At 42.7% G+C, this 27,065-nt stretch overlaps 1 protein-coding gene across 1 annotated transcript; it reads right to left on the bottom strand.

The window, feature by feature from the left end:
• Positions 1-960: 960 nt before the first annotated feature.
• On the bottom strand, positions 961-25,425 carry TGM4 (transglutaminase 4). The gene is made up of 14 exons (XM_030549341.1): positions 25,410-25,425; positions 16,713-16,895; positions 16,240-16,346; positions 15,558-15,687; positions 14,888-15,006; positions 13,129-13,236; positions 12,330-12,504; positions 12,059-12,197; positions 10,602-10,705; positions 9,051-9,302; positions 7,612-7,914; positions 5,390-5,559; positions 2,784-2,920; positions 961-1,102 (listed from the first exon to the last, which is right to left on the bottom strand). Exons 1-14 carry the CDS (start codon positions 25,423-25,425, stop codon positions 961-963), a joined length of 2,085 nt encoding a protein of 694 aa, XP_030405201.1.
• Positions 25,426-27,065: the final 1,640 nt, after the last annotated feature.

The following is a 27,065-nucleotide window of genomic DNA, read 5'->3' as shown; positions in this document are numbered from 1 at the left end:
CACTTCCTTCTACAAGATGAGCAGTTACATCAGGTGTAAGGCTCCAGTCCTGCCAGGAGGACCACAGAGGCAGACTTCTGGATTCGCCTGCACAGACAGCACTGTGGGTTTGAGCCTAAATCAGTTAGAGCCTAATCACACACCGGGAGAGAAAGTCTTAACCAGAGTGCCACAAAAATCCAAGCCTTTTTATATACGCTCATTGACTGTAGCACACTAGATTCATATAGGAATAAGAAGCAATAACAGAGTTACAGAACCCGAGAGTAACAAGGTTTATTGTGATGAAAGAGGCAGGTGCAAATTAAAAAGAATTTACCCAACAGTTAACAAAAGGGGGACTGTTCAGAAGACTTCTGCTTGGGAACCAGTTTTAGGCTGTTTCTTTAAGAAAAGCCATGTTCTGTTTGGTGAAACCTCACGGTATGCTACAATGAGCACAATAATGTATAATACCTGCATATCGACCACGACAGTGCATGATACTGTCAGTCCGGTAACATATGGTACAGCACAATCCATCCTATGAATTGAGGCATACGTGGAACACCAAAATGGACATGACAGTAATTACAGATAAATCATTACTTCACCCAACACAGGAGTTTAAAAAGGCAAAACAGTGTGCAAATACTAATGGCATTACCATTACACAAAGCTTGTGATTGTTACAAAAGGAAAAGCTAACCTCAGCGTGAGCCACAATCTAACCATTCCCACTTTATCAAACAAGTCCTTAATCATCATAAACTGACATTAATACATGTGAGAGTAGATTTTAACAATCTTTATTAAATCCCCATTAACTAGAATCAAAGCAACTGTGCCATTAAGCCACTTACATTACTTTATCTCCTATGATAGCCTATAATCCACTAATCAAGTGCCAGTGACATCCATCTCTAGTACATATTCAGCAAGACCAAGACTGACACCCTGTTAAGATATTGAATAATTCCCCTAGGCGGTGATGGTAATCATCTTTTCCACAGATATTCCTTTGACTTGGTTAGACGTCAGTTTGGCTACAATTTTTTTCTCTCCTGTTTTATTTGGAGCACATATTATTTGAGATTTAAAGATCCTACCAGGCATTATGTCCCTAAGGAGAAGAGGGGGAAAAAAGACCGTTACTAACACAATGCTATATGTATTCATTGCTTTCTAACAGTTTCTTTGCGAATGAAATACAGCTTTCGTAGTCAACATAGAGCTGGTATTTCCTGCAGCCTGAATGTAAAGTGCAACAAAAATTCTACTGGGGGTGGTGGGTGGGTGGGGAATGAACTAATGAGCCACTTGGTGGTTAGGGACTAGATCCACAAAGGGACATAGGCACCTACAGTGGCTGTTAGGCACCAAAGGACAACGTTTAGGCACTGCACTGCTGAGCTCTACCTAACACTAGTGCCTAAATTTCTGCAGGTACGTATGCACAAAACTGCCTAACTCCTGGTGCTCCAACCTGCTCAGCACCGTCATTCACACCTAGGTCCCAGCAGGATTCTCAGAATAGGCATTTCCCCACTTATCTTGCCTTCAGTGACTGATCCATTAGGTGTTCCTAGAACATGTCTAAAATTCAGTGGCAAAGCCAGGTGGAGGGAACAAGGGGAGCGAACAAAAAACCAAAAAGATGCCACCCGCTGCGGCACTTTTACTCACCCGGCGGCACTCTGAGTCTTTGGCAGCGGGCCCTTCACTCGCTCTGGGTGTCTTTGGCGGCACTGAAGGACACACCGCTGAAATGCCACCGAAGTGCCACTGAAGAACCGGAGTGCTGCCAGGTGAGTAAAATAAAAGCGCCGCAGTATGTGGCACCTTTTTTTTTAATCACTCCCCTGAGTGAGTAAAAAGGCACCAAGAAATTGATAAGGAACCACTTGTGCTCAGTGAGGGAGTGGCCGCTGCCCTGCTCCCCCCCAGCTATGCTGCTGGTCTAAATCCTTACAATGGACTGCTGGGGAATTTTGCAGACTGGGGTATATTTCAGATTCCCACTCTGCCTGATTTGGAGCAGGGACTTGAACTTAGGTTTCCCACATTTTAGGTGAGTGCCCTGACCACTAGGCTATCAGCTAGAATGGCCTGTGGGGCTCTTTCTTTCTGGGTTTTGGCTGCAAGGCCACAGGCTACCTAAGCAACTCACCTGGCGTAGGCACCTAACTCCAGGAGAGGATGCGCCCCTCCAGCCTGGACTCAGGCACTGAGCACCCTGAGAGGAGTGGGACTTAGCCTCAGCGTTTCCTACTTGCTCTCCACTCAGTGTGCTGGCTTCTGGGAATCAACTTCTTAGGCACCTAACTCTCCTCAAGCATTGTATGGTCGGAGCCTAGGTGCCTAAATTTGGGGCTGTGGACTCCATCAGGCGGCAGGCTGACATGAAGTCCAGCATGCCAATGCCTAAGTGTCCTGTGTATTTAGCCCTAGGTTTCTTTTCACTGTCTCCCAAGGATGGGGCTTCCTCCACTTTCCTTGGTAGACCATCCCACCCTCTTATAAGGCTAAAGTCATTGAAAGGAAAAGGCAAAGAAAGTCAATTCTTCAACTGTATATGTTGAATAAACCAAGGTTAGATGGGCTGCTACGTAGAGACATACATTGTGCAGCATTGCAACTGCTTGCATCAGGTCTGACTAGGGCCAATAGACTTTATAAAGGCAATGGGAGATATTATTGGATGTACCTAATTGCTTTTTAAAAGTGTACAAATTTCTATAGACAGCAGAAATTATACATTAATTTAATGCAAAGTACTGCAATTATCTTAAATGTAATCTCACCCTTGATCAATTGTTTCCATTTTAAAAATGCCCAGTCCTTCTACATGCAATTTGCAATTTTCCAAGGGAATAGACAAGGTATTTTTGAAGATAAAGGAGCAGGTAAAATCTTCATTAATCTTTGCAGTTTCTGGCATCTGCAAAATAAAGACGGATTACAGCGGCACAGATTAGGTGCATCCTCTTATTAAAAAGCAGCATAGAAGGTGTCTATGGCAGATGGCATTAAAAGAGAGACTGACCATGAGAAAGTCATGCCTTAGTCAAAAAGCCAAACAGCTGAGGTCAGAGAGTTAACCAAAACCAGAGATGTTAGTCATCTCGTCCATTTCCCTGCCAAGACAGAATTGTTTTCCACATCGATTCTCCAGGGCTTTGTATGCTCCAATTTTAAATGACTCAAACAATGTAGTTTCCACCACTTTCCTTAGAAGTCTACCATCTAATAGATTTCATTGACAGGAAATAGTCTTTTAATATTCAACCCAACATTTCATTTGCTCAGTTTCATTCCATGCCCCTTCATTATTGCCGCCCATGCTCCTCCCACTCCTCAGTGTTTATATACAGGTAGCTGGATTCTCATGACCATCCTTCCTGTCATTCAGACAAAATACTCTACTCTTTTAATTTTTCCTTTGAGGTCATTCTCTCCAGTTCTTCTATTTATTTGGCCTCTAAATTCTCCCCAATTTGTTAACATCTTTTTGGGAATAAAGAGCCTAAAGATAGAAATGGGCCCAAACCAAACCTCCCAGTTTGAACATCCCCAGACTTTGGAATCTGAGGCGTGGTCTACCCTAGGAACTTACGTCGATATAGCTACCTCTCTCAGGGCTGTGACAAATCCATATCCCTAAGAGACATAGTTATCCTGCCCTAACCCCTGGTGTAGACAGTGCTAGGTCGATGGAAGAGGCTATTGCCTCTCAGGAAAGTGGATTATCTATAGGTCATGTCTACACTGAAGACTTAGTGTGGCACAGCTGCGCCACTGTAATGTTTCAAGTATAGTTCTACCCTGAAGCTAGATTTTCATTTTATGATTACCCTTGATAATGGCCAAACCAGAACTCAGAGCTAAACAGCCCTGGGCTGGAGGTTTTATCTAGGCTGCAGTCCCAGGTCCAGATTTTGAAGATCTGTGGACTCTAGGCTCATCTCTACCTAGAAATAATCATAGCATTCTCAGTGTGGTCTCACCAGTCCTGGGCAGAGTGAGACTATTACCTCCCTTTTGTCTGAGGTGAAGCCTCTGTGATTCTAGCCTATATTTGGTGTTACTTTATATGCCCTAGAGAACCAAAGCACTGGCTGCCCTTTCTTTTTTTTTTTTGCATTTCAAACTTCCATCTAATTTGTAGTCCTATATAATCCTAAAATAGGGGTTTTTTTCCATTACTGCTTTCCAATTAAGTTCTGGGGCCTTGAAATTCAATCTATCCTGGATTGAATTTTCTGCCCTGCAGGGTTAATTCCACTGAATAGCATCAAAATCCTGTTTAAAAAGTCCCTTCCTTCATGTAGATCAGGTGAAATATTAGGGCTCTGGGACTATATTACCCTTTATCAGATAGCTATATTTTGGATAACTATTCCCCGGTTCTATCAGTTTGCATTTTATCAGGATGTAAATACCATTTGTATTTCCTGTCTCTGCTTCAAACATCTCTCTGTCAAGGTGTATTATTTCTAACATCATCATTTTCTCTTTTTTTTTCTCTTTTTTTTTTTTTTCTATACCTGTCTTGTGCTGCACTGATGGACTAGGGGAGGAAGAGGGCTGATAAAGCCCCTTACTTTCATGCAAGGATCTAGGATCTCTCCCTAAAATGTGAGATTGCTAAGGGAAGAGGATGTCCCTCTACAATGCTGACTTGTGTATTTTAGGAGTCCACAGGCCAGTGAGCATGTAAGCTGCAGTCAGCACACGTAGCTGTTCCTTTTCACAGATGCATTAAGACATGCTCTTCCCCCATACGGCACCCACTGGCCTACCTGCCCTTGACTTGGTACATATCTGTTTGTCAGTAGCTTCTGAGGCAGTTTTCAAGTCACATGAATGTACACAGAGTTATACCAACTGGAACTCATCTTTCAGCCAGGATTTTGTGAGGGACTGTGCCAAGGGATTTAAAGTCCATCTTTATGGCCTCTTTCAAATGCCACAGCAGTGCCCAGTCAGACACTGCAGTCACCTTTGTAACAGAGGACCTGAAAGTCAGGATCCTTGCTCTGGTACTTAGCCCTATAACAAGAGGCCTGGTTTTCAAAAGAGCTGAGCTCCCAGCAGCTCTCCCATAGGCGTGTTGAGTGCTCAGCACATCTGAAAATCAAGCCACTTATTTTGGTATCTAAATATAGACTGAGGAACACAGTTTTAGGTTCCAATTTTTGAAAATCTCTGCTGCGATGTTAGAGTAGTTTGAGGCACCTACATTTATCCGGAAGCAGGGTTCCATGTCCCTATTTTGGAAAGTTCTCACTATCCTTTCTAGTCACAATTCTAGCTCACTTATTTACCTAGCCATCCATCCATGGGTATTTGTATAACACCCATAACCAGGGTATCTATGCACAGCTTCATCCATCATTTAACTTCTTACCTCCACCTTGAGAGGGGGGTATTGGAATGTTAGTGTTAGCTCATCAGTGAGCTTTTCATTAGTTTCCTGAATCTCAGCAATAATATTGACTTTTATGAGAAGTTCATCCGCAACAGATGTTACAGTCTTCATATAAGCATCAGCTGATATATTCAGAGGGAGTTGAATAACTGGACCAACAGGAAAAAAAAAAGATGTTAATGCAGCATTTTCTGTACACAACAACAGAAGGTTGAAGCAGAAAGTCAGTGATCTTCATGAAAATGTTTGGTGATGTCTATTCTACGTAGACTTGATGTGCAGCATAGCTTTAATTATGGACCAATAAATGGTGACTGTTTTGCTTCTGGTTTAACATGGTTCCAACTAGGGATATAAATAACAGTTTAAAAAAAAGTAACCATGTAACTGAATAAAATTTTATCGGTTACATGGTTAAACATTTAACTGGGGAATTAGGGATGTTGGGGGTGCTGCAGGATCCCCAAATTTTACACGGGGCTCCACTACCAGTCCCCGGTGCGGGGAATCCCGGCCGCTGGCCCCAGTGCCCGGGGACTCTGCTGCCCACCCCTGTGCCTGGGGTTTCTCCTGGCTGCCACCTCCGGGGCAGCAAGGAGGTCCTGTGCTCAAGCAGCAGTGGAGTTTAATCATTAACCGAAACAGATAAGACTGATGCTTATCCATTAACCGGTTAAACTTTTAGCTCCCTAGTTCCAATATGGGCAGAAGGTGAATTATCTGCAGAGGCCTGGGCTGAAACTCACAGAAAGAGGTCTGGCTGCAGTTACTAAGCAAGCCATGGTTAGGATTGAGGAATGGAACTCCAGAGAAAGTCCCACCCAAGCCTTGGCACAATAATGATGGGGCCTATATGTGTGAGAATCAGGGACATGAAGACCCTCTGGGAGAAAAGTTCAAGTGAGCAATATCTGATTGACAAAGGAAGATTCTGTCCCATATGTAACTCTCTTGGCAGCAGCTCTCAACACTTCCTAGTTATAGTTTGTTTCCTTGATTCAGAAGTAGTTTGATAGGAAGGATTGTAAAGTGCCTAAGTGCATTTGGACATATGAAATGCATAGATGCATTTGGGATACTTCTACTTCTTTGCCAGAGGCACAGGACATAAGGTATTTATTGTGATTATGTAAATTATCTCCTCTTCTTAACTTTGCATTTTATTCCAAATTTTCTGGAAAACTTCCTTAGCGCTTGTGAAAGGCCCCCAGACTTGACTTGTCAGAAACTGAATTCTATCTAGCACAAAACCTCCTCCAACTAATCCTCTTTACATTTCCTGTCCTCACCTTTAAAGTGTCAACCTATGTAGCAGACCTCCACCCTCGCCTTATAGCAGAGCTAGTGTCCTAACACATACATTCTGTGTATTCAGATGGCCATTTTATATATGTAATAACACTCTTGAATCCACAGACTTGAATGTATTTTAGCCTGAGTGACTAGTCCTCTGAAGACTCTTACTGCAAGTGTCTTATTTGCTGTTAATTATTTGTCATTCATTAGTCTCCTTTTTCAAAAAAATTCAGTCATCTAGTCAGGGATCGGAAATACTTTCCCGTGACCCCAGTGACACATCATGAATAACAGTTCAGAGGCAGCCCATCGTCTGAAATTAGTTTGTGTAAACTATTCTGCAAATAACAATCAAGAATGAATACATTTGCAGAAGCCCTGAAACAGTTCATCAACAGTTTAGAAACAGAAACAACACAAACGGGTTTAATTTCACAATCCCTAATGATCTCACCACCAATAATCCAATCAATTTTAGCTGCCAAAATCTACCAATTGGTGTGTTGGTTTTAGTGCTATTGACACTCATCCACTGGAAACTGGACTGTAGTTAGCAAACTTATTTCACTCAGGCAATCAAAAGACCATCAAAGTAAATGCAAATGTTTCAGATTAGAAACATTTTGGGAATGTCTTTCTTTGTTCTGTGTCTGTACAGAACCTAGCACAATGGGGTTCTGATCCACGACTAGGGCTCCAAGGTACTACCACAGAAGAAATAAATAATAATTATAATTATATAGACTTTCCCTTGCACAAATCCCTCTTCGCTATTCCATAAGCATTGTCAGACCACAGGTCATATACCTATGTTGATTCACAGTCATTCCACTCTAGCTTTCTTGAAGACACATTGCAGTATCATAAGAGAAAGCACATGGGATATGACAGATTCATAGACCCACCAGGTTTGCCTTCGGTCTGGACAGTCTGTTTGATGGATCCAAGATTGGCCTTTACTTTCGCCGTGTAGGACTGCAGTTGGCAAGAAGCAACAAGATTGATCGTCCATGCACCAGCAGAACTGTTCTGTACAATGATGTTCAAATTAATGGGATTTCCCAGCCATAAAACTTTTTCGCTCTCTACATCCAGTTGGATCCCAGCCTGGAGGGGTGGAAGAGGAGTTGTGCTCTTACAAACTGCCAAATTTGAAGAGTTCAGATAGGAGCAAGCCTTTTCCACAGCCTTCCTTTCCTCTGGAGAGCCTGAATACCAGGAAAAGGAAAAGCAAAGCTAAAGTCATAATAAATAATGTGCACTGTAGTTTCCTCAATCTGGTCCAATTTTTCTGTTTATCCTTATGCTAAAATATAGACAGCACAGCAGGACATGCTTCCCAGCACTGAGCACTGTATGTTTAAACTAGTCTATGTATCTCTCCTGATTTTACTCTGCCATAGGATTTAAACAGTCAGCAAACACACCAGGCCAGATTTTCAGAAGTGACCATTAATTTTGTGGGTTGTCAATTTGAGACACTTCAGAGGACCCTGATCTTTAGAAGATAGGTGCTCAGCACTTTTTGAAAATCAGTCTCTCAAGTTGAGCACCCAAAACACACTACTCTTTTGAAAACTTAAGCCACCAGGTTTACACAACTCAAGGGTGAAGGAGGATGACTGGGAGTCAATATCAATATATGTGGTGGCCAAAAACCACACTTAAAGTGTTCCATAGAACTTTGTACATATAGAATGGAGCATGAAGCAGGTTCAGATAACCCAGACTTCTGTTCAGGAATAGGCTAGAACAAAACCTAAGACTGCAAGAGCTGAGGAGAAGTAAACTTATCTAAAATATCTATATTGGAAAACTAGTGAGAAGAAGGATCAAATGCAGAGTCTATGCCTTTCTGCAATGTCCCTCTGATTTCCCAACTTGGCTGCTCCTCAAATGAGATGTTTTAATAGTCACATTGCTTAACACAGCAAGTTTTGGGTACGTAGTAAGGGGTGAGGAGGAGCTGTTTCTTGAAATATGATATAATTTGTTGATAGAAGATGATAAGAAATGGGGCAATTTTGGATTAAACAGAACTGCTGAATCTATTGGGCCTACTTCTCTTGTTACTAGCATGCTTGTTACAACCTCTTACTAGAAAACAGCCAGCAGGTCTCACTACAGACACAAAAATACTCATACACCAATTTTCCTGATTCCCTCACTGTTTCTGAATGTATTTTGCTGAGTAGTACACTTTAAATGTATATTACTAAAGCAGCCGATTGGATTTCCACACTGATAAAGCATGTGACTACTCTGGTGTCTGCAGAAAATCACATGACCAACAGTCTCATCTTATCTTCTACAGGATGCTGGAAAGATCTCGACTACTGGTCACCTTCTGGGAATTTGTATTGTGCTGTAATGTCTTCCCTTGTGTTCTTCCCAACAGCTTTGGTGCTGATGTTCTTCCCAATGGCCTTGGCCTCCTCATGCAGTTTGACAAGTTTCTGTTTGCCATTCACGTTCTTCACTTGCCAGAAGACCCTGTCGGCATTCACTTCAGCAAACACAAACTTGGAGTCATACAACAAATAGACTTCTCCACTTCTGATGGCTTTTAGTGGACAAGGGCCGCACTGGTAAACACCTAAAGAGTATGTTGAATGTTACTTGCTTTTCACATGTATTAAGTGAAGCTCCATTTTCCTCAATCACCACATACACATAATATCCCTGACCTCCCACAGCAGCGGCCCACCCTCATGGTGACTGAACCTGGCAATAAATATTCCTCCACACTAGTTCTGAGCTCAAAACTTTTATGGTCCTTTAAGTAGCAGATTTTTTACACGATGAAATGTGACTTGTATCACTTGTATGCTGCTAGGAATCCTACCACATTCTCCCCTATGAAACCAGCTGCAGACATGCAATTTCTAAGCAGGTTTTACAAAGCAGCAAAAGATTTCCAAAGCCCAAAATCATGGCACTTCCTGAGCACTTCCTGCGAGGTGCTGAGCACCCTCAATTCCCATTGACTATAACGAGAGTTGACAGTGCTCAGCACCACGCAGCACTGCAGGATCAGGCCCTTTGTATCTATTTGCTTGTGCTAGATTTCAGCATATTTCAGTTTGCAATGATAATTCTAGGCCTTCTTTATTTCAACTCTTCTGACTCCTGCTACAGTTACACAGTTGCTGATTACTCTGTTCCCAAACCCGAAATGGCAAAGGACAGCATATTAAATGTCATCTGTAATAAGGGCTAATGCACAGGCCAATCCTTTGGAACCTGCTTTATCTGTAGGATCTAGAGATGTATGCTGATGGATGTTGGAAGGTAAAGGCTGAAAAAAGTGTGTCAGCAGAATTTACTGTAAAATAAAAAGAGAGCTTTGCCTTTCTGTAGTGCTTGTAATCTGAGGACATCAAAATGCTTTGCTAACATTAACCACCAATTAGTCTTCACAACACTCTTTTAGGCAGGTAACTATCATCTCCTGTTCAGTAATGGGTAAACTGAGACCCAGAGAGGCAAAATGACTTGCCCAAGGTCACCCAGTAAATCAGGGTAGAGATGAGAACAGAACGCAGATCAGGAGCCCATGCTCCAACGCCTTAAACCATTTTCATTTCCTAGTGCCATCAAATGTTTGATTTTCTGATTGCAAAAATGCCATAACATTTACATCCATGGCACCAGCAGTGAGGCCAAAGGACTCTCATTTAAGAGGTCAGAGCATAGGGCTGGGAACCAGGAGATCTAATTTCTATTCTCAGCTCTACCCCTGTGTGAACTTGGGCAACTCACTTCACTCATGTTTGACATGAATTGGACTAGGCAAGTGCTTAAAGTGTTTAAGGGCTTTGCTGAAAAATTTTCCTTGTAAAATATCCCCCACCCCCCCAAATCACAATAGAGTCTCTTTGTTTGTAAATCCTACCTTGACTTATTTCCTGTGGGGTGGAATCAAGTGCCTGCCAACCATCAAAACCCTCGGGCAAGTCTGGTCTTTTCATCCACACATCATTCCACACGTGAAAATTCCTACATGCAATTAGGTTGCAAAGTTAAAAACAAAATTATTTGCACCCTGCAATTTAACATGCATGTTCAGGACCCAAAGAGCAGAGTGACCATATTGATCCCCTAGAGGAAGAAATGGGCTCAGTTTTGTACCCTGACTCATTTTTATGGCAGATATACTTTTTTAAAGAATGGAGGGGAAAAAATCTGTATTTTTCATGCATTATGGCCTTTGCACGTGGTGAGAAGAGAGCTGTAAACCACTGTAGCAGTCTTACCTCTTTCTGTCTTTAACTGTCTGACTGGGTCAGATTGTGTTCTCCTTACTCACACTGACTGGTAGTTTACACCCCAGCGTTACCACTGGTAGCAATGAGACTAGTTGGGGAGCCATGTGCTACTCAGCCTGAACCAGGATGCCACAGTCTGGCCCTTTATTTGGGGAGAGGGAACAGGGACATGCACCTGTGCAGGTGAGACCCTCGTCCAAAGCCTGCTGGCTTTGGTTAATAGAAATCTTATGACTGATGTCAATAGCTTTGGATTGGGCACAGAATGAAGTGGGGCTCCTAAATGTGACCTGCCTCGTTCACTATAAATCAGCTAGGCTTTTGATTCACACACAGCGCCATCTACCTTTGCTCAGACCATTATGTGATCTTTGTGAAAAAGACCCTTAAACGTTATTTTTTAAAATGTACAACCTGATCCAATGTCCACTGTAGGCCATGAAAGTCTTCCATTGATTTAAAAGAGCACTGGATTAGGTCCTTACTGCTCATGGGCCAAGTATGATTTTCAAAGGCTCATAATGTGGCCAAATTAACCCCAAATTGCATCAGGTCACTTGGTCTGGTCCAAGGGTTGTTTCCATGACACACGTCAAGCACCAACCATGTGGACACTAGAACTAAGTAATATGTAAGGGGTTTTTTTTCATAATGAAAAAAAATGGCATTTTTTTCATTTTCTTCACCCACAAAGATGGCTGAAACACTTTTCCATGTGGTTTACAGGAAAATTCAACTTCAAAAAAAGACCAAGCATGCAAAATTTCAGCTGGATAGAACAGAAAGATATGAGCAGGTCAAAACAAGAGCTTAGAATGGAACAGCTTGGGAATCCTTAACTACAGCGGCTGCTAAGGCTATAACACAAACCCGGCTAGAGCCCAAACTGTCTATTCCTCTCAGATGCAGGTTTACCAGGGAACTGTCTATAGAAAATATTCAAGCTTCCTCTTATTGTTCAGCTGCAAACTCAAAATAATAGAGAAGTTCTAAAAGAAAACCCTCTTGGTGCTTAGAAATACAGATAAAGTTCTACAGGAAAGCTTCAGGAGTACAGGAATTATCTAGCATTCTTTAGAGTTACCAGACAGAGTCTGATGTCATGTCATCCAGTGTTTCGCCTTTTTCATTCATGTAGATGTCAACTTTAAGATTTTCCTCAGTATCATGAGCCGAGGCGAAGTTAGTCACACTTCTGGCTGGAATCCCCAGGCAGCGCATGACTGAAATATAGATGAACGAAACCTCACTAGGAAAAGCTCTTTGGAAAGTTCCCCACCACCAGCTGCACTGTGTGGAGGAATCTCTCCCCAGTGTTTGGTGTATAGGGAAAGATGGATGGTACCGTGTTTTACCTGTAGTAAGAACTCCAGAGAAAACCCAGCACTGACCAAAGCGGATGGGTTTTTTTGTTTTGTAGTATTTCTGCAAAATTGTGGCGCTTCCTGTCCAGGCAACTGGGGAGGTTCCGCCAGTATAGGTTCCTGACCAGTTCCCAAAAAGGACTCCTGATTCATCATTGGAATTAACCTAAGACACAGAGAACAGAGAAAACAAAGTCAGGCAAGAGACCCAGTAGAACTCAGACCTGTCACGGAGATCCCTTCTATGCCTGCACTTCTCTGGGCACAGGGCACCCATTGTAACTATGGCAGTTAGCAAGGTTGTCTTGCTGTCATTAGCTGGCTTCCCTCAGCCAGCTGCCCATGTTCATCCTGTAAGGGTCAGACATCCGGAGGGGAGATGTAACTGCTGCTCAGAGGAGCGGTAACTCAGCATGCATTTTGCATCATAAGTTTTTCTAGTGCACTGAAAGGGAAACATAACATGTACAACAGGTGTTCTCCTGATTCTTGCCCTGCAGAGAGTACAACCTCAGCATAGCAGCCATGCATCAGAAAGGACTGGTTAGATAATGTGGGGATGCTATATTGCAGCTGCCTTTTCCCTCTGCCAGTTTCTTCAGACCCTCCTCCATGTGAGTTATAAGCAAAATCCATTTCAAATTAGGCCTATAATTGTTTTCTAAATGCCAGGGGCACACAAGAGATTGAGACAGACAAACAGGAGGAAAAGGAGTTGGGACAAACTGATTTGTAGCAGCAAAATATAAAGAAATGAGTCAATGACAAGTCACTTCTCAGAGAGACTCACCAAAGCAGACATGGCTCTGGACACAATCACAGGATCTTTTCTAACTTTTTGCTTGAGTTTACTTTTGTCCAGGAGATACATACAGGAGTCCAAGACATCTTCCTCAAACTGTTTTGGAGAGAAAAAACAAAGGCCTGTTTACTTGCTGCTCCAAATGCAAACTGCCTGATGCTAACAAGTCTATTTGAGTTTTCTTACAGCAACTAATCAATATGACTCAAATTAACCTCCAAAACTTATAATGGCAAATGAATTTAGTGTCAATGAAAGTTACTGGATTGACTTCCATGGAGACTGAAGTTCACTGGTTATCTACAGAACAGGGCCCCAGAACTGTCATATCTCTGTCTTAGGCCTGAAATGGAAGGACCTCATCTGTGGGGGCAAGCATAGACAAGTCTCCATGCATTAATATATAGGACCTTATCCAGCCATCCTTACTCATGTGAGTAGTCTTTAGTTACATTAATAGTCTCACCGAGGTCAGTGGAACTACTCATGTGACTAACAAAACTTGTGACAGTAAAAGGTAGAATGAATAAATCTATATATTGCCACCTAACTGTAGAGAGACAAGGTGGGGGAGGCAATATCTTTTACTGGACCAACTTCTGTAAATGAGAGAGACATGCATACACAGAGCTCTTCTTCCGTCCTCTGAGACCTTTCTCCCCTGCAGGGTCTCAGAACCTTGGCTCCAACCTGAACGTAAACATTTACACTACAATTTTATAGCCACTGCAGCCAAAGCCCTGCAAGTCTGAGTCAGCCAGTCCGAGCCAGCCACAGTCATACCTTCCGTCTTTTATTGCAGTGTAGACATATCTCTTACTTTGTTTTGTTTATTTGTTTATTACTTGTGTGAACAGAGAATTCAAGAAATATGCCAGAGAGCACTAGGCCAAAGCTCTCTATTTATCTATAGCACACATACAGATTTCCTCCACTTCTCTGCTAATGGTATCTCACAGCTGTCTTGGAGGGTGACCTTTATGAGTTACAGGGTAGTTTACCCACCATGCCCATTCAGTCACTGGTCAACCAGTATATGTGTAAATTACATGATGAGGTCTTTAGACCATTTGGGCCTAGTTCTCCCCTTTCTTACATTGATGTAACAGAGTGGAGAATTGGGTCTTTTATTTCTTAACACTTTCTGCATATCATTATCACACTAATAACAACCACTTTTTAAATCAAATCTATCGTTTAGGGTTTTATACTGTCTCCAATCACGGTAATATCTGAGTGCCTACCATATTAAATCAACAGCAATAGCAAAGTCCCTAGTGGACTTCATGGAGCCTCTGGCATGTCTTTCTTTTCGAGGTAAAAACCTCTGCTTGGACTAGGGTTTTTGCTTTCAATCTTTTAGATTTCATTAATTTACCTTTTCAAACCATGTCTTGGGGGACTGCGGCTTGGTATGGGGAATTGAGAGGTCTTTTTGAAGAATAAGGTTTCACAAAGTTTCCTAAAGATGTTTAGACTCTGGATTTGCCTGAGGTCCTCTGGAAGTTGGCTCCACAGCCACCTCCCGTCTACTGAGAATGCGTTAATGATGTGTTTTACTTTAAGCATGTGAGTATTCCCATTGAAATGAATAAGAGTACTCATGACCTCTGAGATATGTGTGTGCTTACGTAGCTCCTTGAACTGGGGTCTCAGTGAAAGGTCATAATTGTTGGAATAGCACCTGCTTAAGTTGAGAGAGAGAGAGCGAGCGTGTGATCATGTCCAAATTATTACTGTCTTTTACCTGTCCAAAATTCCAGGGTCTTCCAACTATATTTTGTAGTGATCCAACATAGATGTAGCCTGTGTCACTGAGAACGTACTCCAATCTTTCAGTATCATTAGGCATGAAAACTGTGTCAGCTGAAGAAAACACATGAACATGTTACTTGATTTTCATGCACTTCATAGAAAACTTTTCAAAGGCTGAACAAGTCTTTTCTGTTCTTGAAACATAAAGCTAGTGAAGTTTAGAGTTAGTAGCACTGGTTCCAAAATAATGATTAAACAGCATTCAGATTTAAGTCCTGAACTTTCTTCCTTCCCTGGAAAAAACATGTTCTCTATGAAATGGTAGAAAACATATTTCTTTTTAACACCTTGTTCGCAATGAACTGGATGATGAACCCCTTTTTCCCATTGATGAGCCACTACTCAGGGAAACCCATTAAACCACTGGCTTAAATGGGACCATTAGTGTGAATAATGGAGCACCAATGAGAGTAAGGGATTCACAGTCAGGCCCGGTATCAGTGCTAAATATTGTTGGCTGATGTTCCATGGCTTGCAGAATTAGGCATCAGTGTTTTAAAGAGAAGAGGCGCAAGAATTTGAGAATAAAGAGGGAAAGTCTAAAGAACACAACATCTCCTATAGCAGTCATTGTAACCACGTCACGAGGCCATTTCTATTACCTTCACACCAAGGGTTGAACAACACATAGACAACTTTGTTTCCAGGATTATAAATGTGACGCGCAGTTTTCACACTCAGAAAGTATTTTCCAACAGCTGCATCTGCCGGACTGGTCACAGCTACCAGGCACTAAGCAAAGCACAAGGCAGGCGATTATCCATCACATTGCCCCCCCTTTTCAATGTGTGGTACAAGTAACACTTTCCAATCTTTCAGCAACGAACCTAGTCAAGCCTGTGGTACATGCTGAAGGGAGAAATGGAGGGGATGAGGACGAAGCAGCTGTCAGAAATATAGTGATAGAGTGATGAATTAAATGCGACAATTTCTTTTATAAAGCTAGTGAGCAGGCAGCAGAAGCCAATCTCAGAGCTTTGAATACTCTTCCATGTCTCCCAATTAACTCCCCTTCCCATATTGCAGTGACTCTTTCCTAGGCACAGAAAAGGGCTGGGCTCAGCGTCCCTTGAAGTCTGCTGATACTGTTCTACCTTGCATCCATCTGCCTCAAAGTGGGCCTTGGGGAGTGACACAAGTGTTCTCTCTCTCCCCAAAGCTGAGTGTAGTTCCTGCTTCTACAGCGCTCTCAGGCCCTGGCATACCCAGAGCACCCACTCTGCCATTGCAGCACCGAGTGGTCCTTTCATTTGAATGAATTATGTGTACAAGCAATCTGTCTACCTCCTTCCCATTGGTGTTAGAGATGTTGGCACACCAGCACTGGGAGTCCTGCCCAGACCTCAGGTCCATCGACAAAAGGGTCTTGTTGGATTTCATGGGTTTCTCACCTGGAAATAGATGAATACAAAATACAGAGGAGGTGTGACTCAGCATGTGATAAGATGACAAGGCCTAATGGTTAGACCAGATGTATGGTAGTCAGGACTACAAGGTTCTATTTCCTGTCCTCATGCTTTGATCTATAAACTAGCTACCAGCCAAGGTCTGGAAGAAATTAAGTCTCCACCATGATGGTGTAGTATAAAATTGGCCAGGTGCATTATGGTGCATCCAATCCTTCACCCTTTTCTGTAGCAGCATTGGCTAGTGTTGAGACTGGATACCATACAAGTCTGATCGGGCTGGTGTACTCCAGTATGGCAACTCCTGCATTGCTAGACATACCGCTGAGAGCTAAAGAGTTGTGTTCTTACCGACACTGAGCTGCACCACCACTTTGTCATTGTCTTTCAGCTCCCGGTCAAAAGTCAGCTTTAACTGAAACACCTGCCCTCGTCTCACAATCAGACTGGTGGTCTCATGATATTCCTCAGTGTGGTGAAGACAGGCATTTTGCTTTTGGAGCAAATCAACTCCAAGGGTCTTCAGGCTGCTGGCTGGAAACAGTGAGCAAGGAGGGAGAAAGAGAAATGGTTTGATGTTAAAACACTCCGGGGGGCAGGGAATTCCAGTTGCTTTTATTGCTTATTTTGTTAAATAATGAAAACAACTGAGTGTAGCTTCTATTCTTAGTGGGTGGGATCCAACTTCCAAGCCCATCTATGTGTGTTTGATGACTAAGTGCAAACAGCCTTTAAAGCGTTTTAGGACCAACTCACATTAGGACCCCAAACAATCATCCTGCCCCCAACCTTCCCCCGCCTCAGTGTTAACTAGTCAATAACATCGTGCAAGGGCTGAAGAACCAGAGGGTGAAAGTGACTAGAAATAACAGTGAATCAGAACAGGCTCTGATTACCTAGTCCCCAAACTGAACAAAATGTACAAAATACAAATAAATTAGATTCTTAAAATTCCTTCAGTTTTCTTAAGTTCAGATGTCACTGGCAGCAAATTATAACCAAGCCATAGTCACAAAGGGCCCCATTCATCTCTACACCCAACTAGCACTAGGCACAGGGTCCAAAACAGAAAGCAAAGGTGACTTTATGCCACTTTTTCCTTACCCAATCTGGGTGCCAATATAGAGCTGCTCTCCCTTGGGCCTGGCTGCCAAAGGCCCCAAGGGGTCATTGAGGCAGGTGGGAACTGCCAAAGCACAGAAGCACTCCACTCATGTCTCCATTCCCTCAGGAATAGCCCTCAACATGTCCCCTGTGTGGGGACCTGCTATCATAGCTGACATTTAACAGTCTGTGCTGATGCTATGCAACAATGGGGGGCTTCCCTTATCTCAAGGGCATTCTTCAGAGCAGCCAGGGTAAAGGGACTGCAGCACAGGGATGACATAACCATCATCTAAACAGCCAACATGCCTCAGCAGGAGTAGAACCCAGAACCTTCATTTCCAAAAACACAGGCCTCTACCACACAAATTAAGCTTGTGCTGCTCCTTCAGTTCTGCTTGTAGAGGTCTTCATTTTTGCACCTGTAGGAGCTAAGTGTTCATACCCTGTAGTGAGAGGTACAGGATGGTTGAAACAATAGATAGCTAGATTCTAGTATGATGCCAAATGTGTTCAGTTTAGCAGGAAATTGTGTTGTTTGTGCCAGTTGCTCCTCTGGCGCAATGGAATTCTACAATGAGTGTAAAGTTCATCGGGGGAGGGGGCAGAACTTTCTCAAGAGCTGGCCCAGGACTGTGTAATGAACTCCTATAGGAACTAAAGTATCAGGAGGTAGCTGTGTTAGTCTTTATCCATAAAAACAACAAGGAGTCTGGTGGCACCTTAAAGACTAACAGATTTATTTGGACATGAGCTTTCGTGGGTAAAAGAAACCCTCACTTCTTCAGATGCATGGAGTAGCTGAAGAAGTGAGGTTTTGTTACTCACAAAAGCTTATGCCCAAATAAATCTGTTAGTCTTTAAGGTGTCACCAGACTCCTTGTTGTTTTTATATGAACTAAAGACCATCACAAACCTCACCACCATGCACTTTGAGTGCAAGACACATTTCTTTGACTTTAACTTCTTTCATTTACACATAGAACAACATGTATGTGTGTAGCTATTAATAAACAGATGTAAGCAGAGTCAGGATGAGCTCTACTCTGACATCTGGTGGTGAATTGTGGTGAGTTGTGGAAAAGAACTTCAGGGGCTGATCTTGTTTGCATAGGCACACCCACTCTGCCTAGCATGAGCCCAAATGGTCACTTTGTCTGCTGTGGGATCCCCAGTTTCTGTTATTGGGGCAGGAAGAATAAAGTGTTGTTACCTTGATTATGTGAATCAAAGACAAGGTAAGTGTTTTATGACAGAGGGACTCGCCATCGACTACGTAGCAATTGCTAGACAAGGGACATGGGTTCCAAAACCTAGTGTATTAAGAGAGGATAGAGATAGGTATTTGTACTTGAGGGTATGGGCCCTGTTTGAGGGCCTGAAATACCAGTTGCTGCTCCTGTTCCTTTTATTCTACTGTAGAATATCAGAGTTAATTTTAATTCCATTAAGAGTCTAGTTACATGTTGCTGAGCTGAATTCACTTTAGGCTAATGGTGCACCAGTACTGAGGCTCCCTTACCACAAGCTGAAATCATTAAAGGGCTAAAATCACTGAAAGCTGAAATCATTGAGTGCTGTGGGGTGCCTGAAGATATGTTGCTGAGGAGCTGGCAAAGCAGTTTGTGGGATGACTGGAGCAGCTTGCAGGACAGCTGGTGGAGTGGAGCAGCTGGTGGAAAGGAGCAGTTTGTGGAAAAACTGGAGCGGCTCATGGGACGGCTGGTGGAGCAGAGCGGTTGGTGGAGTGGCTCATGGTGAAGGCTGCAGCAGAACCCCATGGAGACGCGGGCAGTCGGCCTTGGACTACGTAAGGTGCCTCTTAATACTGCTGTGTGCCCCCCCTCCCCCCCGCCATCCCCTGGCTGAGAGGTAAAACTCCGCAGATAAACTTTTGAACTCTGGGCTGCACTGACCAGGGACAGACACTTTTGGGTTGTTGGACTTTTGGGTGATTTTGGGGTTGCTGGACTCTAGAGACTTTTGTGGTGTTGGAGTTTTGGGACTTTGGGTGATTTTTTTGGGTTGCTGGAGTTGACTCTGAGGGGAAAAGGATACTTCCAAACTTACTTGCGGGTGAGTCTTTTACTTATGGTTTGTGTTATGAATGCTGTTTGTGGTGTTTCCTCAACATAATGCAGCATTGTTTCCCTCCTTTGTTGAAAGGATTTTGCTACACTCAGACTCTGTGCTTGTGAGAGGGGAATTATTGCCTCTTAGAGGCACCTGGGGCGGTGGTATGTAATTGTTCCAGGTCACTGGGTGGGGGCTCAAGCCGGTTTTGCATTGCGTTATCGAAATGGAACCCCTAGACATTGAACCCGGCCCTTGTTGCTGCCAACTCAGATGGGCAGAAGGGTTACACAAATAAACAAAAACACGCCCTGGTACACACTTCCCCTCCTGAGGTGAGGGTGATAAAACAAACACGAGACAGAGGCTAGCTACATTGTTTAATGTGCTACCAGAGGGTGCTCAGATATAGTGGTGATGAGCATGATATAAGAACCTATATAGAAGAGAGTAGCTTATCTGCATTGCTCTCCAAATATTTGGATACTGGGATTCTGCAATGTGCTTCCCTCCTGCCTCTTCTAAATACAATAAACAATTAGTTATTCAGGATTTTTTGTGAGCTAACTGAAAACAGAACTGAGCAGAGCAAGGGGATTGCCAACTTTTGCCACGGCTGCTCATGCACACCCTACTTCTCAGGGGATGTGAGCACTGTCAGCGCTATACAATGTGCCTTGTGTAACCATTTTCTTGGTCAACAAAAGCTTGGATTACATCCTTGTCACTTATGGGGACGTTGCCATGGTTTGGAAACTCAACTTTACTGCTCTGGAGTTTAGTCTTCTGTGCTACCAGCTGACACGAGCTAGGCAGGTGTTGAGCTGCATCTCCTGCTTATTGCGTGACAACTGCATCCTGACAACAAATTTTGGACAGGATATTAAACCTCATGCTTCAGGGCTTCACTCAATCTCTAGCTATTAGACAGCAGTGGGAGACCTGTGGGGGAGCAGCTTACTCCATACCTACCTACTGTGGGGTTCTTATACCTTCCTCTGCACCAGCTGGTATTGGACACTCTCAGATACTATGGACTAGATGGATCTTGAATCTTAACCAGTCTAGAAGTTTCTGTGTTCCTTGATACCTCATTCACTCCCTTACCCCACATCAATTTGTCTCATTCATCTGTTGCGCCAGCTCATAACCTAGACTATGAATTCTTTGGGGTGTAGATTGTCTTTTCACTGCATGTCTACACAGCACCTAGTACAATGGGGTTTTGCTCTTTGAGCAGCACCTGTATGTGTTACGGCAATACCAATCATCGTCATTGTCTGTGTTAAAATAAATCATACCAGCATCAAGCTAATCTTTGAGACTCCTGGGAAGTTTGTTCTTCCTGTTGCTCTCCAATAAGTACTATAGTGAACTATCACAAAACAAAATAAGACTGATTAAATTTTAGGCATAGATGCCTCATTATAAGCCCTTTAAAATAGATTTCTGAAGCTCTTTGGAAGGGATCTCCTCAGTGGACCGTCAGTATGGTTTTATTGCAGGTGGAGGATACTGTAATCACTTCAGTTTATATATGAGGAAAGTACTCATGTCCAGGCCTGTTCAGAAAGTACTAGAAGGTCTGCACTGGCATTTAACTAAAACAGCACAGCTTCAAGGATCTGTCCTCTTTGGGTTTTACTTCTAAGGGTATTCTCCTTACAGCAAGGATTGTCTCTGTGTCTGTATCTTGTACAGACCTGAGCATGTCATTTGTGCTTACCAACTAATAATTAATAGTGAGAGCAGGTGTCTCTTTGAAGTCATACTTGGACTGATAAGATTTAGAGTTTTAGGGTCCAGTCCTGCCAGGTGCAGAGTATCCTTAGTTCCCAATGAATTAGACTGTGCTGATGTCATTGGGAGCTCAGAGCAATGGGAAATTGCATCCCACAGGACACTGCAGAAGGCACACAGCACCATGCAGGACTTGGCCCTTGTAAACTATTACCATTAGTAAATCTCATGTGGGAATCTGTGCTCACGACCAATTGAAAAACATTTCACCCAGGAACACCTTGACCAACCAAGAACCAAAGGGAGCATTAGAGCATTGAAACTGTACTCAGCTAAATGTATTGTCAGACTAGAGTGGGGGCAGTGTTTAAACTTTAGGGGTGACATCCCTAAAGTCAAGGGGAGTTTTGTCCTTGACTTCAGTGGGGCCAGGATGTCACCCTAGTACTATTATTCCTGTTTACCTCTAGTAAAACAATCAACCATACAGATGCCACATTCTAAAAAAATCCTTCTGATGGTTATTGCTCTATTACTGAACAACACAGGGGCCCCACTTCTTCCCTCCACTAAGACAGCTTTGTGACACTCACCCAGAGCAAAGCAGCCTGAAAGCCACTTTCATCATAGTGGCCCCTATACCGCCTCATACGCTGCGGTGAGTGCAGGGAGTTTGAGCAGGCCATCCTTGCACTCCAGCAGTCTCCTGCTTTCATACCAGCTCTCTGGGGCCTTTGGCAGCCAGTGTAACTTAGAGCAACTTTCAGGCTGCCTTTAATTTATTCCGGGGCCCAGGAATGGGGAGGGCTGGTAAAGGAGCACCTTTGTACTCCATCCTCTGAGCAGCATGAGTGCCCCTTAGCTACAACTAAGGCTCAGAGCTATGCTATCGAGTCAAATCCACTATGTTATCCAAGGCAAAAAAAAAATCGCAGAGGTCTGGCAATGGCTGAACAAAGCTAACACAGTCATATTTAAAATGACTTTCCTTGGGGTACTCATACCCTGGACTCCTGCTGTTGGATTGCAAAGGTGTGACAGCACAAGCCAAGGAGTGCCAGGATAAAGCTTAGGTAACTTTCTATTTAAGTGCCTCTACTTCCATTTTTGTTTACACTCTAAGCTTCATTTACAAATACGGTCTAAATCTTGGTTGCCTATAACTACGGCAGGCATAACTTGTGACTGTGACAAGCATGTGTGGAAGATCTAGGAATTCAAAAGGGTTTCATGACAGCAGGAAAAGAACAGAGTCAAAGGCCAGGGGAGTATTTCAAAGAGAAAAGATCCTATAGGGTGGCTGGACAGATGTATCTACATTAACTGCACCATGGGACATGACATTAGGGTAAGCAAGAACCAGTCACAATATCTAAGAAATAAACCCAGGGCCCAGCCAGTACCTGTTGTATTGATTGTACTACATTAGATGCTAACACACTTAGGGCTTGACTCATTTGAATTAGATCAACAGCTGCATGAGGAAACATTTGATAGTTTCCCAAACATTATTTGACAATTTAAATGGACTCCAGCATGCTCTCTCAAGCTCCTTAGTGTGACAAGTCAGACCTACAATGACTATATCAGAGGATTAGAGAAAAATATTTGTGCCTATTTTCCCATTTTGTTTACTTTGTGTTTTTGCAGCTCTGTGTAGAATTGGTTTCACTATTTCCTCTGCAAAGTAAGAGCTTCACGGCAAAGTTAAATCGAGTTATAACTCATGTGGTGTCTAACTCCAGTACTGTCCACACACAATATCCCTTAATTTGAGCATGGTAGTGCTTTCACCTTGAGTTGGCTGGCCTGTCTGGGGGAAGAGGCTGCAGCTTGAGTCAGCACAACTCATCAGTTGCTAACACAATCACTCTGTGCAGCGCAACTGAGATTTCGCAATGTGGCTGTTCTCACTCAAGCTAGGCTAAGTTGAGAGGAGTTAACTCAGGTGTAGATAACTTGAGTTAACTCTGTAGTGAGGATACAGCCTTAATTAGCTATGCAGAGTCCCCTGTAGTTTGTCTCTTTCAAACAGCAACAAGGGAAAGAAAAACATTTTTAAATATAGGAAAATATAACTGTAAAATAGGAAAAACTGGCAGATTCTCAAGTGCAAATGCAAGTTTAATGGCTGAAATGACTTATTTCTTTTTTTTAATTGTCTAGATTTCAAATGGACAAAGTCCTTTCACATGAACAAAGATATGCAGCTACAAGGGCTGAATTCTTACAACTAAGCTCCCTCAGAAAAATATGTATAAGCAAACAAACAGGTGCACAAACACTCAATTGCATGTGCAAGTGGCTACTTGTGTGTCATTATGTGTGCATGTATACTTACACATTTGACATGCAAAAATTGCTCTCAAATTCCCTTTTTTACTTATTTTTCAAGCAAAATAACTAATTTTGATAATTTGGTCACAAAGGTGGATTAAATGGAAGTCACAATCAAAACTTATTTATTGAACATAGTGAATTATTTATAAGATAGTTTTGCATCATATTTCCTGAAGTTCATTGGGATATTATTAGTTTGCAGTTACGAGAGATTTTTTAATTTCATCATTATAATAATCTTTTAAGTCTCTGTTCCTACCTTATGTATGTTCTTTATGTATTTTTGATTAACTGAATTGACTCAGTTTGTGCATACATAGCATACCTGAGAGCTAGATTTATCTCTCAGTGTATTTTTGCCTGGTAAAGGTTTTAATAATAGGCATAATAATTACATAACAATTAATAATAATTATTATAAGCAGAGCTGGTTACACAACTTACGGTTTAGGTTTTTCAACACTTCCCATTCTGACACCCTATTTATGGTTGCTTATAATTTTCCCAACTTTAAACCATTCAGGTTGAAAGTTCCTATGCTAAGTGTCTGCCTCATGCTGAATTCTTTTGGAAAATCTTTTTTGCATCCTTAATTTTGGCATTTACTAACTGCTGAGTGCTCAACTTTGCAATGTTCTAGTAAAATAGTTTTTTAATATATCATGTATGGAGAAAAACGGTAAAGAGGAAAGAGAGAGAGTAGATAGAAATATTGTCTGCATATTAAAGCCTTGACATGATTCTATCCCAGGGGTAGGCAACTCATTTTCAGTGGCACTCATGCTGCCCGGGTCCTGGCCACCGGTCTGGAGGGCTCTGCATTTTAATTTAATTTTAAATGAAGCTTCTTAAACATTTTAAAAAACGTATTTACTTTACATACAACAATAGTTCACTTGCATATTATAGACTTAATATGAGTCAAAAGTGTAATGCTGTTGCAAAAAAAAACAAACATCATTCTGGATGTATTAGCAGGAGTGTTGTAAGCAAGACATGAGAAGTAATTCTTCCGCTCTACTCCACGCTGATTAGGCATGAACTGGAGTATTGTGTCCAGTTCTGGGCACCACATTTCAGGAAAGAGGTGGACAAATTGAAGAAAGTCCAGAGAAGAGCAACAAAAATGATTAAAGGTCTAGAAAACATGACCTATGAGAGAAGATTGAAAAAATTGGGTTTGTTTAGTCTGGAGAAGAGAAGACTGAGAGGGGACATGCTAACAGTTTTCAAGTACATAAAAGGTTGTTACAAGGAGGAGGGGAAAATGTTTTTAACCTCTGAGGATAGGACAAGAAGCAATGGGCTTAAATTGCAGGAAGGGCGGTTTAGGTTGGACATTAGGAAAAACTTCTTAACTATCAGGTGGTTAAACACTGGAAAAATTGTCTAGGGAGATTGTGGAATCTCCATCACTGAAGATTTTTAAGAGTAGGTTGGACAAACACCTGTCAGGGATGGTCTAGATATTACTTAGTCCTGCCTTGAGCGCAGGGGACTGGACTAGATGACCTCTCGAGGTCCCTTCCAGTTCTATGATTCTATATAGCAAAGTTAGACTCTTCTCAGCATTTCATCAGCTTATGCTCCCTTCCCTCTGTAATGAAGATGTGTTGCCAGCAACAAATGTAATAACTAGATACATTACAAATAGCTTCTGGAGCTGAAGTCAATGGAAAGAGTGCTATTTACTTCAGTGGACTTCAGATCAGGTTCTTAGTGCAGGAGCTTGCCAAAAAGCAACTCCTGCACATATACTAGCCTTACAGCTTACAAAGTTTTAAAACTCACCAGCTGTCTGACTCATGATCCTTTCTGGTCTTGTGTCCTGAAGCACTGGCAAAGCCTATTGTCACTCCTTCCACCTTCCTCTGACCACCTAGAAGAAACCAGCCCCTTTTTATCAGTAGCTGGCTTTGAAATGTCAGCATGTACAGTGCCAAGGGGTGGTGTTTGGAAAGGGAGTTGATGTGAAAGAATTAATACAACTTACACTGCACATAAAAAACCCTAAATACCAACAACATATGAATCACAACAGATCTGACTGGTGACTTAGCTGCAATCAATGACAATAATAGTGCCACAGACTTCTTTTTTCATCAACAAGGGCAACACAAGCATGGACGATGAGTGATGTGGATGCATTCACGAAAACAGCACCACACCTCCAGAGCTGCCTTTAAAGCGAAGCCAAAGAACTTTAACCCTGAAAGTTACAGCGTTTTCCACAGGGGCAGACCTGGCTGCCTTGGAAGTTAATGAGAGTTTTGCCATTAATTTCAACAGTGGAAGGAAAATCCAGCATCCTCATTTGCGGTCAGGGGAGCACCTGGAGGGTGGGAGTCAGCATGGATCTGGGGAACCACACATGGAGCTCTGTTGGACGTGAGCTCCCTGCCCTGTGCAGCAGTGTGTAGGATTTCCAAGTGGGGAAAATATGAGTGGACAAGGGCAGAGCATCCCTCTCTCTTACTCCCCACTGGCTCACTGTGTAAGGGACTGTGCTGGAATAATCTATGCAAAGTGGTGGTGGAACCACCTTCACCATCCCCCCCCACATCTGTCCAATGGCCAGCGTGGCTCCTTGGGTCGGGCACTGGGGTGCGGATTTGGGCATTAGTGCACCCGTTTACATACAACAACCTGCTTACAAGTGCATCTGAAATGGCTGTGTCTGAACGTGTATCCTTGTGTGATCATAGCCCCCAAAGGTTAAACACACAGAGGTGTGGCTTTAGATCAATTAGATTAACTGTATGATACAGAGCAAGTACTTTCTTGGTAGTTTTATCTAATATCTATTGATTAAATCACTGCACAGTGAGTCACCAGAACTTGAAATTGTATACTGGGCAGAGCTAGAAATCACATTGTTCTTCTGTCTGCAAGGATAAAATAAAACAAAACCAGAGAAATCAGCATCACCAACCAGCACTTAATTCCCTTATTTGAGAGTTAACGCCTCATCATAGTTTTAGCCTCCGAGTAGTTAAAAATTATTACGAGAAAGAAAAACTCCCAGGGTATGGCAACAAAGACTCATTTCATGTTAGAAAACTACATGCTTGAAAAACAATTAGCATTATATTAAATATAATTTGCAAACAACAAAAGGCTCTGTCACATATTTACTTATAGGTTTTTGTCTTTTATTGTATAAACAGTTAGGCCTACCACAGACGCTGACTCCAGGGTGCTTGGGGCTGGAGCACCCACAGAAAAAAAATAGTGGGTGCTCAGCACCCACTGGCAGCCTGTGGATCAGTGCCTCTTCTTCCCTGCCAGCACCTCCCACCCACTGGTGGCCCTGCCAATCAGCTCTTCTCCCCTTGCCCCCAGCGCTTCCCCCCCATCGTGATCAGCTTCGTGAAGGAAGAGGCAGGGAAAGAGGGTGGGAAAAAGTGGGACAGGGGTTTCAGGGAAGGGGTGGAGTGGGGATGGAGC

The sequence above is a fragment of the Gopherus evgoodei genome, chromosome 2 (genome assembly GCF_007399415.2).
Source record: "Gopherus evgoodei ecotype Sinaloan lineage chromosome 2, rGopEvg1_v1.p, whole genome shotgun sequence".
Classification (NCBI taxonomy): Eukaryota; Metazoa; Chordata; order Testudines; family Testudinidae; genus Gopherus; species Gopherus evgoodei.
The sequence above is the reverse complement of the archived record's forward strand: the minus strand, read 5'-3'. Positions and strand labels throughout refer to the sequence as shown.